Source organism: Oncorhynchus kisutch, linkage group LG16, assembly GCF_002021735.2.
Source record: "Oncorhynchus kisutch isolate 150728-3 linkage group LG16, Okis_V2, whole genome shotgun sequence".
Taxonomy (NCBI): domain Eukaryota; kingdom Metazoa; phylum Chordata; class Actinopteri; order Salmoniformes; family Salmonidae; genus Oncorhynchus; species Oncorhynchus kisutch.
This window is the reverse complement of record NC_034189.2, coordinates 24294914-24307591: the sequence shown is the minus strand read 5'-3', so window position 1 is coordinate 24307591 and position 12678 is coordinate 24294914. Positions and strand designations below refer to the sequence as shown.

The window sequence follows — 12678 nt, the reverse complement described above, 5'->3', positions numbered from 1 at the left end:
TCTCCCATTTTTTTATTCACACATTGTTGTTTTTTAAGGCACTATATCTCACCCAAATATAAACAAAACATGTTTATAAGACACTGGAGGATGTGTCCCCCAAATCACTTTTATATGATGTGTCCGTGGCTAAATATAGCTCAAAATATATGGCTCTGGAGGTCTCTAGCATTACAGCAAGAGAGACAAACGCCAGGGATATGGGAAGACTTGTCTACCTCTGCAAAACACACATCTTCATTTCTTTCCCAATGATAAAGTACAGGTGCCTATAGTACGTTAAAAACCTATAAAAAATATATACCTTTTCTTTATAAACTGTTTGTACATGACAGTGCTGGATTGCAGCCAAAGTCACACAGATACGTTCTCCTCAACCAGTACATGAAGCAATATTGTCTTCATACTGTAGGTAATAGATCTGCAGTATGTGTCTTATTGTCCACTGTACAATGATGGATTTCCTTTTAAGAAGCAATGTTACATTGTAATGTCGTTATATCGCTTGTTCTTTTGTGCTCCGTTTATTTGTTACACTGACTGGGGCAGTCTTTCCTGCTAGTCCCCCTGGGTTCCTTGCGTTTGATGGAATTGTCATCTGCATTAGCCCATACAACTCAACAAAAGAAACTCAGCACATTTTTATTTTTATCTCTCATCTTTACAGCAAACACACACGGTGTCAGTCAGTCGCAAACAGGCCAAGGTTTGAGAGCTCACGCAGGCACACACACACAGACACTTAGTTCTGTTATGCTGCTTGAAAATATTTTAGGATTGCCAGAGAGTTGCAACCATAACATGTGAAGATGCAACTTTGAAAGGGAGCGATACATCTTGCTTAAAGGCCTGCTACTGGGAAAACTATCAAATTGAAACAACTCTAAAATCTCTTATTCTTACTCTGCTTTGGGAAACAAACTTATGATGGCTTTTATGTTGACCAAAGGAGAAAAAACACCACAGTTGAAAATGTCTAGTTGGAACCGCTGTCAGCATGTATTGTCCATGTCAATTAAGGTTGTGACTTGTCATTACAATGTTTGACCGAGACTGTGTCTCTCGTTTCAGACGCTTCGACATATGCACATTTTCTGTTCAACGCGTTTGACACAGATAAAGATGGATCTGTGAGTTTTGAGGTAAGCTAGTGTGTCCTTGACAATTCATCACTGACTGACGTCACTCTCTAAAGTATAATGGCGTTGATACATTTTACATTAGAGATTTGGTTCTATAGTGTCAAAGTTGGTGCATGTGTGTTAATGCTGGGCAAGAACAAGAGCCTGCAGGTCTCCAGGAAAAGGATTGACAGACACTAGTCCATACCTTTTTTTTAGTTTATATTTAACCAGGAATGTTCCATTTATATATCTCCATTTTTTTTAACATTACAGGTTTTAATATAGAATATACAGTTGTGGAGATTCCTTATATACAGTATATCAGTCTCTGATGAGATACTCAAGTTGGTCTTCTCAGTCCTCAACAATTGTTTACAGACAGATTATTCCAATTATAATTCACTGTATCACAATTCCAGTGGGTCAGAAGTTTACATACACTAAGTTGACAGTGTCTTTAAACAGCTTGGAAAATTCCAGAAAATTATGTCATGGCTTTAGAAGCTTCTGATAGGATCATTTACATAATTTGAGTCAATTGGAGGTGTACCTGTGGATGTATTTCAAGGCCTACCTTCCAGCTCAGTGCCTTTTTGCTTGACATCATGGGAAAATCAAAAGAAATCAGACAAGACCTTAGAAAAAAAATTGTAGACCTCCACAAGTCTGGTTCATCCTTGGGAGCAATTTCCAAATGCCTGAATGTACCATGTTCATCTGTACACACAATGGTATGCAAGTATAAACACCATTGGACCACGCAGCCATCATACCGCTGATTTGATCATACCGTTCAAATCAATCCCAGAACAAACGTTGATGGAAGAAACAGGTACACACAGGTACAAAAGTATCTATATCCACAGTAAAACGAGTCCTATATCGACATAACCTGAAAGGCCGCTCAACAAGGAAGAAGCCACTGCTCCAAAACCACCTTTAAAAAGGCAGACTACGATTTGCAACTGCACGTGGGGACAAAGATCGTACTTTTTGGAGAAATGCCCTCTGGTCTGATGAAACAAAAATAGAACTGTTTGGCCATAATGACCATCGTTATGTTTGGAGGAAAAAGGGGGAGGCTTGCAAGCCGAAGAACACTATCCCAACTGTGAAGCATAGAGGTGGCAGCATCAGTGGTGATCCTAACTGACCTAAAAACAGGGAATTTTTACTAGGATTAAATGTCAGGAATTGTGAAAAACTTGAGTTTAAATGTATTTGGCTAAGGTGTATGTAAACTTCTGACTTCAACTGTATATATATATATATATATATGGTAATCCCCCTCAGCATACATATAATTAACATTAAGGAAGAGTATAGGCTTACGTATTACAACAGACATGTTGTCATTGCTCTACACCCTAGTTATCTGGTGTTAATAAACACTGGTACCTTCTGTCCCATAGTACTGGATAACCCTCAAGCCTATTTCATTGGGATCCTAAAAAAATCATATGCATTCTTTTATATTTAAGTTTCAGCACTTCAAGGATATAATGTTCTCTTTGTTCAATTGTTGCTTTTTGGGAAGAATATTGTTGGGAAGAATGATACCAATGAATGAATTATGTCTTTTAGACTAGATATGGTAATCAAACCAAGTTCAATTCAAGTTAATTCTTTCTACATGAATATACTTTTGCGTATGTTGGATGTACCAGTATCATATCAATCCATTCAGGTTTAGCTGATGTTTGAGATATTCTTGGTACAATTGTATTGTGTTTGTTTAAGTGCAAAGGTCTAATGGGTTGTGTTTCTACTGCAGGACTTTGTAATGGGCCTCTCTATCCTGCTCCGAGGCTCAGTCCAGGAGAAGCTCAACTGGGCCTTTAATCTGTATGATATTAATAAGGATGGCTATATTACTAAGGAGGTACTTACCATTAATGTTGCAACTTGCTGTCAACGATGATGTTGATACGGTAGATGATTGAACAGAGTGAATCATATATTGATTTCTTTAAATACGAATAAAAGGGATAACCATACTGCTCTAATGATTGTAACGTGTTGTATGAGAGATGACCTACTGTATGTAGATATAAAGCATGCCGTCTGTTGAATACTGGACAACCAGTCTAATGATATGTAAAGAACGATCGCCTACTTTGTCAATGTTTCATAGTATGATACCCTGAAAGTCGGGTATTGCATAATGTACTTGTCAACATTTCCATTATCTTATTAACTCTCCGTTTTAAAGGAAATGCTTGACATCATGAAGGCCATCTATGACATGATGGGGAAATGCACATATCCCCTACTCAAAGACGATACGCCTCGGCAACACGTGGAGATATTTTTTCAGGTATGTTTTTTGTTTTTAGGTTCCGTACATTGTTGCCAAAATGTGCATATTATATTCACCATTAGCAGCATTTATTGTATGGACCCATAGTCCAATGCTTGTCATATTTAGATACAAATAACCCCAAAGTACAGTGACATTTGTTGTGTGGAATGAAATGAACAGTTGACCATCTTTTCAGTTTATTTCTGTCTATACTGTTACATCATATTGCGTCTCAACATCTCTGCCCTTCCTGACCAACAGAAGATGGATAAAAACAAGGATGGAGTTGTAACCATGGATGAGTTTATTGACTGCTGCCAAAATGTGAGTTATTTCTGCCTTCTTTTCTGCAATCGCATCATATGTTTTGCACAATGCAGTATTTAGTACCTCTGGTATTCACATAAGATTTGTCGGTGAAGTAGGGACATATCTCTAAAATGTATGTTTGTCCACCAGGATGAGAACATCATGAGATCGATGCAGCTCTTTGATAACGTCATTTAACTTGTGGCTGACGTGGAGAGCTCTGGACCGGACTATCGACAGACGCTATTCTATCAACTGTACGCTGTTCAGACAAACATAAGGAAGTATTGTCACACGGCAAATGCAGTATAGATGTAACGGTATGAAACATTCTGGAATAACTGCAAAAAAAGCATTGATGTTTTCCAATCTTACCTTTTCAATTTGAGTTTTGTGGTTTGATTGAGTAAATTGAACTCTTCAAACCTGTGTACAAAGATCTTAACAGCTGCGCCGCAGTCAGTATTTATCTGCAGTACAGGAAACCCAGCTGTGTTAGATTTTGCCACTGACTTTGAACAGATGGACAACAATGAGTTTGAAAGGTGAGCGGTTTTCCACCCACCATGGTCCATCCTTTGCTCTCCCAGGACCCAGATAAAATGTAGACTTAACATTGTACCATTTCAAAAATATATATGTATATACTATCTGAGGACTGTTCAACTTTGTTCATGTTTACTTGCCAACTAGAATGAGACAATGCACTCCACATTGCATTTGATGAGTCTGGACAGTAATCCTTAGAAGCACACAGGTTGGTATTACTTACCTTGGGTCTACGCATAGGAGAAATGATCATCTTGTCACAAGATTATGCTGCTTCTAAATGTATTTTGTGACCCTACATGTGTGTATTTCCCTGTTTTGAGATGTTTCCTGTCGACATGTTTCCATTCATGTTTCGAATCACTATTTTGTGGTATGTTTGATTTTATTTATATAATATGGTAGTCAGTGTACAAAGGGATAGTCAGATGTTCAGTATTAAGCAGAAGCTAACTCTTGGGGTGAATTTACGGTCTTCTTGGGTATGTAATGTATATTGATCACTGTCTTATAAAGAGGTTCACTGGGATGAAGTTATACAAGCAAATCTGATCTCTGTCACCTTTAGTTTTGTAAATATATATCCCTGTCCAGAAACAACCCCTAGCCCCAACTTTCTAGGCGATTGCAGAGATATGGGAGGATTGGACAGGTGTAATCAATATGGCGATAATTCCACTCGGCCTGTCAGAAGGCAAGGTGGAGTTATAACCTACTTCACTTTGTATCTATCCATACCTTTCAAGCCTTGTTTACACTGCAGGCCTTCACACTGCTCAAATCATTTTTGTTTTTAAAATCCATTTTGGAACATTGACTGTCTAAACAGTAGGTTACAAGTGACCAAATCGGATTTGTGTGTTCAGACAGCAGTCATTTGCTGGTTGTCATAGTAATGACGGGTGTGTGCACAGTGGTGTAGGCTGATTGGTGGTGGTGCTCGTGCTTCTCAGAAGTTATGTGGCAAGTTAAGGGGACAACAATGTCTGCCATGGAAGTTTTCCAGTTGCTTTGAATGTTCAAAAACTTTTAAGGATAAGATGATCCAAGGATAAGATTATCCAACTTTCAAAACAAGTGGTAGCTGTTTAGCTTTCACTAATGTGTTTAAACAAACTAGTTACCTACTACATGTTCTTGTTAAACTGGCAACAAGCTAGCAAGCAACAATATATGCCAACTAAGTCTAAAAACCACATGAGGGAAATCAGATTTGACCGTTCAACCCAATTAGAATGGCCAGGAATCAAACCACCTACAAGTGTATTAAGGGTCTAGATTGTGTTGCTGGATAGAGGTTGCTTCTGGATGAGGTCTGTGTTTTCTTTCCTCTTGTTTGGGGCATGTGTCCAGGTTCTTTGCATAATGAAGACTGATTGGCCGTGGATGTCTCTGATTAGAGCCCTGATAGGCCCCAAATGTCGGCAAGCACAGAGCAAGCTGGGCAGCAGATGGGGCCTCACCCTCCCCAATCTCACTCACAGGTGGTTCCAAAAACCCTGCTATTTAGTCCTCATCTATCTAAAAGGTTGGTACGAGCAAGGTAGTATCTGCACTATTTTGTGCAATTCATTTTTCTTGCCTTAACTGGCAATTCCTTATGTATCCATTGGAATATGTTCTGATGTCCATATGATTAAGTAAAGTCTAGGACAATAACTTGTTTGTGTACCTAACTTGATCTTATTTGACCAATGATTTTGTTCAGCTGGCTAATTATCTCCTAAACATATGGGTCAAGTTAAGTAGGGCACAGAAAAGCCTGCAATGAAAAACAAGTTCAGGTATAGCTTCTACAAATCCAAGAGTGGAAGACTCCTCTCTAACATGAAGGCTCACTTTTTGTGAACAGTCCCATCACAAGTCAGAATGTTGAATAAACTTCATTTGAACGTACTTTACCTGTTGTCCGCTGATTTTTGTCCTTTATGTAGGAAGTCATCTGAGACAAAATATCCACCGAGTAGCATTATTAACACGACTTTCAGTACGCTGGTCTATATCGGTATGTATTTTCAATGCTGACGCAATTTGCATGCAACTTGCACAATATGTCAACAATGGCCGAGCTTAACCGAAGTACAGACTAAATGTTGTCCCAAACTAATTTCACAAGCCCTTCCAGCTGATTGCAGGGAACAGGCTTTTAGTCGACTACATTTGGTTACATTTGGCTATTGTTCACATATTGTGCGTCACGTGAAATGCATCAGGAGGTGGAAAATACAAGCGACCGAACCTACCGGTGCAGCAAAAAGTCAGGTAAACAATACTTTCCTATGGACATTTGATCGCCAATACCTTCCAGCGAAAGGAACAACAGCACGGACAACCGGTAAAAAAAAATACCTCGTTTGTAGAGACTATTGCATATTTTTAACAGCGACTTTTTTCAGACTGATTATCCATGGCGTAACCATGATAAGTCTGATATTTAGGCAAGTTCAGGTACTACCTGTTCCATCTCAACATTTTCTCCTTACTGAATATGTCTCTGGGAAAACAAGTTCCCTATGATAAAGTGACTTATGTCAATCTGTTATTCAACCTTACATCCTAATGTATTTAAATCGATCATTATAGCATGAGGTGCATGAGGGTAGTAATTGGGTTCTATGATTTCTGATTTTATGCACTCAAACTATGATCTTGGAGAATTTAAATGCATCAGAAAAAAGCCTGTTAAAATGAATCAACTATAATTTCTCATGTTTTTTCTGTACTCACTTCTGTACTGAATGTTAATTTGCTTGTGCCTACCAAATGATACCTTCAACTTTAGCACTGTGACAGACACTTAGGGATGGATAGAAATGTACAGAATGGGTATCTGGAGGAAAAAGGGGGGAGGGTCATGTTTTTTCAATTTCAATCAAGGGGAGGGTTTAGTATATTTTATTTAGTCCAGGGGTGGGTCATGTAATTTGTAATTGATGAAATGTCTATATTTCTCAGTATTTTAGAATGAGTTGTTAGGCTATAGATCGATGTGTGCCGGTTGCAGCCCCTCACCTCTGATTCACCCCTGGGCGCGCAATATCAAGTGTGCCTATAGGCTATTTAGTGAGGTCTCAATCAAATGATCCATAGCCTATTGTCTATGAAGTGCATGCTCGGAGAAGCACAGAAAAAAGTTATATTTCAAAGATAGCTGCTGGGATGGTGTAAATAATACTAGGCTGCATTACACACTGTAATGGATATTCCAACAATGAGCCCCGGCCTGCTCTGATCTTGCTGATCAAAAACCTTTTGTGTGCTGCTTAACCAGTTGCTGTATTCTGTATACAGTGCCTTCAGAAAATATTCAGATCCCTTGTCTTTTTCCACATTTTGTTATGTTACAGCCTTATTCTAAAATGGATTGAATTATTTTTGTCATCAAAATAAACACAATACCCCATAATGATAAAGCGAAAACAGGTTTTTAGAAATTCTTGCAAATGTACACTGCTCAAAAAAATAAAGGGAACACTAAAATAACACATCCTAGATCTGAATGAATGAAATTCTTATTAAATACTTTTTTTCTTTACATAGTTGAATGTCCTGACAACAATCACACAGATTGTCAATGGAAATCAAATTAATCAACCCATGGAGGTCTGGATTTGGAGTCACACTCAAAATTAAAGTGGAAAACCACACTATAGGCTGATCCAACTTTGATGTAATGTCCTTAAAACAAGTCAAAATGAGGCCTCCACGTGCCTGTATGACCTCCCTACAACGCCTGGGCATGCTCCTGATGAGGTGGCGGATGGTCTCCTGAGGGATCTCCTCCCAGACCTGGACTAAAGCATCTGCCAAGTCCTGGACAGTCTGTGGTGCAATGTGGCGTTGGTGGATGGAGCGAGACATGATGTCCCAGATGTGCTCAATTGGATTCAGGTCTGGGGAACGGGTGGGCCAGCCCATAGTATCAATGCCTTCCTCTTGCAGGAACTGCTGACACACTCCAGCCACATGAGGTCTAGCATTGTCTTGCATTAGGAGGAACCCAGGGCCAACCGCACCAGCATATGGTCTCACAAGGGGTCTGAGGATCTCATCTCGGTACCTAATGGCAGTCAGGCTACCTCTGGGAAGCACATGGAGGGCTGTGCGGACCCCAAAGAAATGCCACCCCACACCATGACTGACCCACTGCCAAACCGGTCATGCTGGAGGATGTTGCAGGCAGTAGAACGTTCTCCACGGCGTCTCCAAACTCTGTCACGTCTGTCACATGTGCTCAGTGTGAACCTGCTTTCATCTGTGAAGAGCACAGGGCGCCAGTGGCGAATTTGCCAATCTTGGTGTTCTCTGGCAAATGCCAAATGTCCTGCACGGTGTTGGGCTGTATGTAAGCACAACCCCCACCTGTGGACGTCGGGCCCTCATACCACCCTCATGGAGTCTGTTTCTGACCGTTTGAGCAGACACATGCACATTTGTGGCTTGCTGGAGGTCATTTTGCAGGGCTCTGGCAGTGCTCCTCCTTGCACAAAGGCGGAGGTAGCGGTCCTGCTGCTGGGTTGTTGCCCTCCTACGGCCGCCTCCACGTCTCTTGATGTACTAGCCTGTCTCCTGGTAGCGCCTCCATGCTCTGGACACTATGCTGACAGACACAGCAAACCTTCTTGCCACAGCTCGCATTGATGTGCCATCCTGGATGAGCTGCACTACCTGAGCCACTTGTGTGGGTTGTAGACTCCGTCTCATGCTACCACTAGAGTGAAAGCACCGCCAGCATTCAAAAGTGACCAAAACATCAGCCAGGAAGCATAGGAACTGAGAAGTGGTCTGTGGCTATCACCTGCAGAACCACTCCTTTATTGGGGGTGTCTTGCTAATTACCTATAATTTCCACCTGTTATCTATTCCATTTGCAGAACAGCATGTGAAATTTATTGTCAATCAGTGTTGCTTCCTAAGTGGACAGTTTGATTTCACAGAAGTGTGATTGACTTGGAGTTACATTGTGTTGTTTAAGTGTTCCCTTTCTTTTTTTGAGCAGTGTATTTTAACATTTAAAAAAACATACCTTATTTACGTAAGTATTCAGACCCTTTGCTATGAGACTCAATTGAGCTCAGGTGCATCTCGTTTCCATTGATAATCTTTGAGATGTTTCTACAACTTGGAGTCCACCTGTGGAAAATTTTATTGATTTGGACATGATTTGGAAAGGCACACACCTGTCTATATAAGGTTCCACAGTTGACATTGCATGTCAGAGCAAAAACCAAGCCATGAGGTCGAAGGAATTGTCCATAGACCCCCGAGACAGGATTGTGTCGAGGCACAGATCTGGGAAGGGTACCAAAACATTTCTGCAGCATTGAAGGTCCCCAACAACAGACACTTCCATCATTCTTAAATGGAAGAAGTTTGGAACCACCAAGACCGAGTTGGCCGCCCAGTCAAATTGAGCAATCGGGGGAGAAGGGCCTTGGTCAGGGAGGTGACCAAGAATCCGATGGTCACTCTGACAGAGCTCTAGAGTTCCAGAACCTTCCAGAAGGACAACCATCTCTGCAGCACTCCACCAATTAAGCGTTTATGGTAGAGTGGCCAGACGGAAGACACTCTTCAGTAAAAGGCATATGACAGCCCGCTTGGAGTTTGCCAACAGGCACCTAAACAACTCTGACCATGAGGAACAAGATTCTCTGGTCTGATGAAACCAAGATTGAACTCTTTGGCCTGAATGCCAAGCGTCACGCTGTGGGGATGTTTTTCAGCGGCAGGGACTGGGAGACGAGGGAAAGATGAACAGAGCAAAGTACAGAATGACCCTTGATGAAAACCTGCTCCATAGCACTCAGGACCTCTGACTAGGATGAAGGTTCACCTTCCAACAGGACAACAACCCTAAGCACACAGTTGAGACAATGCAGGAGTGGCTTCGGGACAAGTCTCTGAATGTCCTTGATTGGTCCAGCCAGAGCCTGAACTTTAACCCGATCGAACATCAGTGAAAATAGCTGTGTAGCGATGCTCCCAATCCAAACTGACAGAGCTTGAGAGGATCTGCACAGAAGAATGGGGGTAACTGCCCAAATACAGGTGTGCCAAGCATGTAGTGTCATACCCAAGAAAGCTCAAGGCTGTAATTGCTGCCAAAGGTGCTTCAACAAAGTACTGAGTTAAGGGTCAGAATACTTAGTGGCAAGAAAAAGTATGCGAACCCTTTGGAATTATCTGGATTTCTGTATAAATTGGACATACAATTGTGTCTGATCTTTGTCTAAGTCACAACAGCAGACAAAACATTGTGCTTAAACTAATAACACACATTATTGTATTTTTCTTGTCTATGTTGAATACATAATTTAAACATTCACAGTGTGGGTTGGGAAAAGTATGTGAACCCCTAGGCTAATGAAGTCAGGACTCAGCTAACCTGGAGTCCAATCAATGAGACGAGATTGGAGATGTTGGTTAGAGCTGCCCTGCCCTATTAAAAACACTATTCACAAGAAGCATTGCCTGAGTGAACCATGCCTTGAACAAAAAAAGATCTCAGAAGACCTAATTGAACCTGGACCTAATTCAGAATTGTTGTCTTGCATAAAGCTGGAAAGGGTTACAAAGGTATCTTTAAAAGCCTTGACGTTTGTCAGTCCACGGTAAGACAAATTATCTATAAATAGAGAAAGTTCAGCACTGTTGCTACTCTCCCTAGGAGTGGCCATCCTGCAAAGATGACTGCAAGTGCACAGTGCAGAGTGCTCAATGAGGTTAAGAAGAATCCTAGAGTGTCAGCTAAAGACTTACAGAAATCTCTGGAACATGCTAACATCTATGTTGAGTCTACGATGCGTAAAACACTACACAAGAATGGTGTTCATGGGAGGACACCACGGAAGAAGCCACTCCCGTACAAAAAAAACATTGCTGCACATCTGAAGTTCGCAAAAGTGCACCAGGATGTTCCACGGCGCTACTGGCAAAATATTCTGTGGACAGATTAAACTGAAGTTGAGTTGTTTGGAAGGAACACACAACACTGTGAGGAGAAAAAAAGGCACAGCACACCAACATCAAAACCTCAACCCAACTATATGGTGGAGGGAGCATCATGGTTTGGGGCTGCCTCAGGGCCTGGACAGCTTGCTATCATTGCCGGAAAAATTATTTCCCAAGTGAATCAAGACATTTTGCAGGAGAGTGTAAGGCTATCTGCCAATTGAAGCTCAACAGAAGTTGGATGATGCAACAGGACAACAACTCAAAACACAGAAGTATATAAACAGAATGGCTTCAACAGAAGAAACAAGAGTTCTGACCTCAACCCGATTGAGATGCTGTGGCCTGACCTCGAGCGGTTCACACCAGACATCCCAAGAATATTGCTGAACTGAAACAGTTTTGTAAAGAAGAATGGTCCAAAATTCCTCCTGACCGTTGTCCAGGTCTGAACCGCAACTACAGAAAATGTTTGGTTGAGGTTATTGCTGCCAAAGGTGGGTCAACCAGTTATTAAATCCAAGGCTTCACATACTTTTCCCACCCTGCACTGTGAATGTTTACAGTGTGTTATTAGTTGAAGCAGACTGTTTGTCTTGTTGTGACTAGAGGTCGACCGATTATGATTTTTCAACACCGCCGACAATACTGAATGAACACTTATTTTAACTTAATATAATACATCAATAAAATCAATTTAGCCTCAAATAAATAATGAAACATGATCAATTTGGTTTAAATAATGCAAAAACAAAGTGTTGGAGAAGAACGTAAAAGTGCAATATGTGCTATGTAAGAAAGCTAACGTTTCAGTTCCTTGCTCAGAACATGAGAACATATGAAAGCTGGTGGTTCCTTTTAACATGAGTCTTCAATATTCCCTGGTAAGATGTTTTAGGTTGTAGTTATTATAGGACTATTTCCCTCTATACCATTTGTATTTCATTAACCTTTGACTATTGGATGCTCTTATAGGCACTTTAGTATTGCCAGTGTAACAGTATAGCTTCCGTCCCTCTCCTCGCTCCTCCCTGGGCTCGAACCAGCAACACAATGACAACAGCCACCACATCGAAGCATTACCCATGCAGCGCAAGGGAAACAACCACCCCAAGGCTCAGAGCGAGTGAGGTTTGAAACACTATTAGCGTGCGCTAACTAGCCAGCCATTTCACTTCGGTCACACCAGTCTCATCTCGGGAGTTGATAGGTTTGAAGTCATAAACAGCGCAATGCTTGACGCACAACGAAGAGCTGCTGGCAAAATGCACGAAAGTGCTGTTTGAATTAATGTTTAGCGCCTGCTTCTTCCTACCACCGCTCAGTCAGATACTTAGATACTTGTATGCTTGTATGCTCAGTCAGATTATATGCAACACAGGACACGCTAGATAATATCTAGTAATATCATCAATCATGTGTAGTTAACTAGTGATTATG

At 41.0% G+C, this 12678-nt stretch overlaps 1 protein-coding gene across 1 annotated transcript in view; it reads left to right on the top strand.

Moving 5' to 3' along the window:
* LOC109906514 (Kv channel-interacting protein 4) overlaps positions 1-6180 on the top strand; it is a 257056-nt gene extending 250876 nt beyond the window's left edge. Inside the window, exons 4-8 of the mRNA XM_020504237.2 lie at positions 1072-1142; positions 2899-3006; positions 3337-3441; positions 3688-3750; positions 3886-6180. Of these exons, the coding sequence (XP_020359826.1) occupies positions 1072-1142; positions 2899-3006; positions 3337-3441; positions 3688-3750; positions 3886-3933 (395 nt within the window). The 3' untranslated portion in view covers positions 3934-6180. The remainder of the gene's footprint in view (positions 1-1071; positions 1143-2898; positions 3007-3336; positions 3442-3687; positions 3751-3885) is intronic.
* Positions 6181-12678: the final 6498 nt, after the last annotated feature.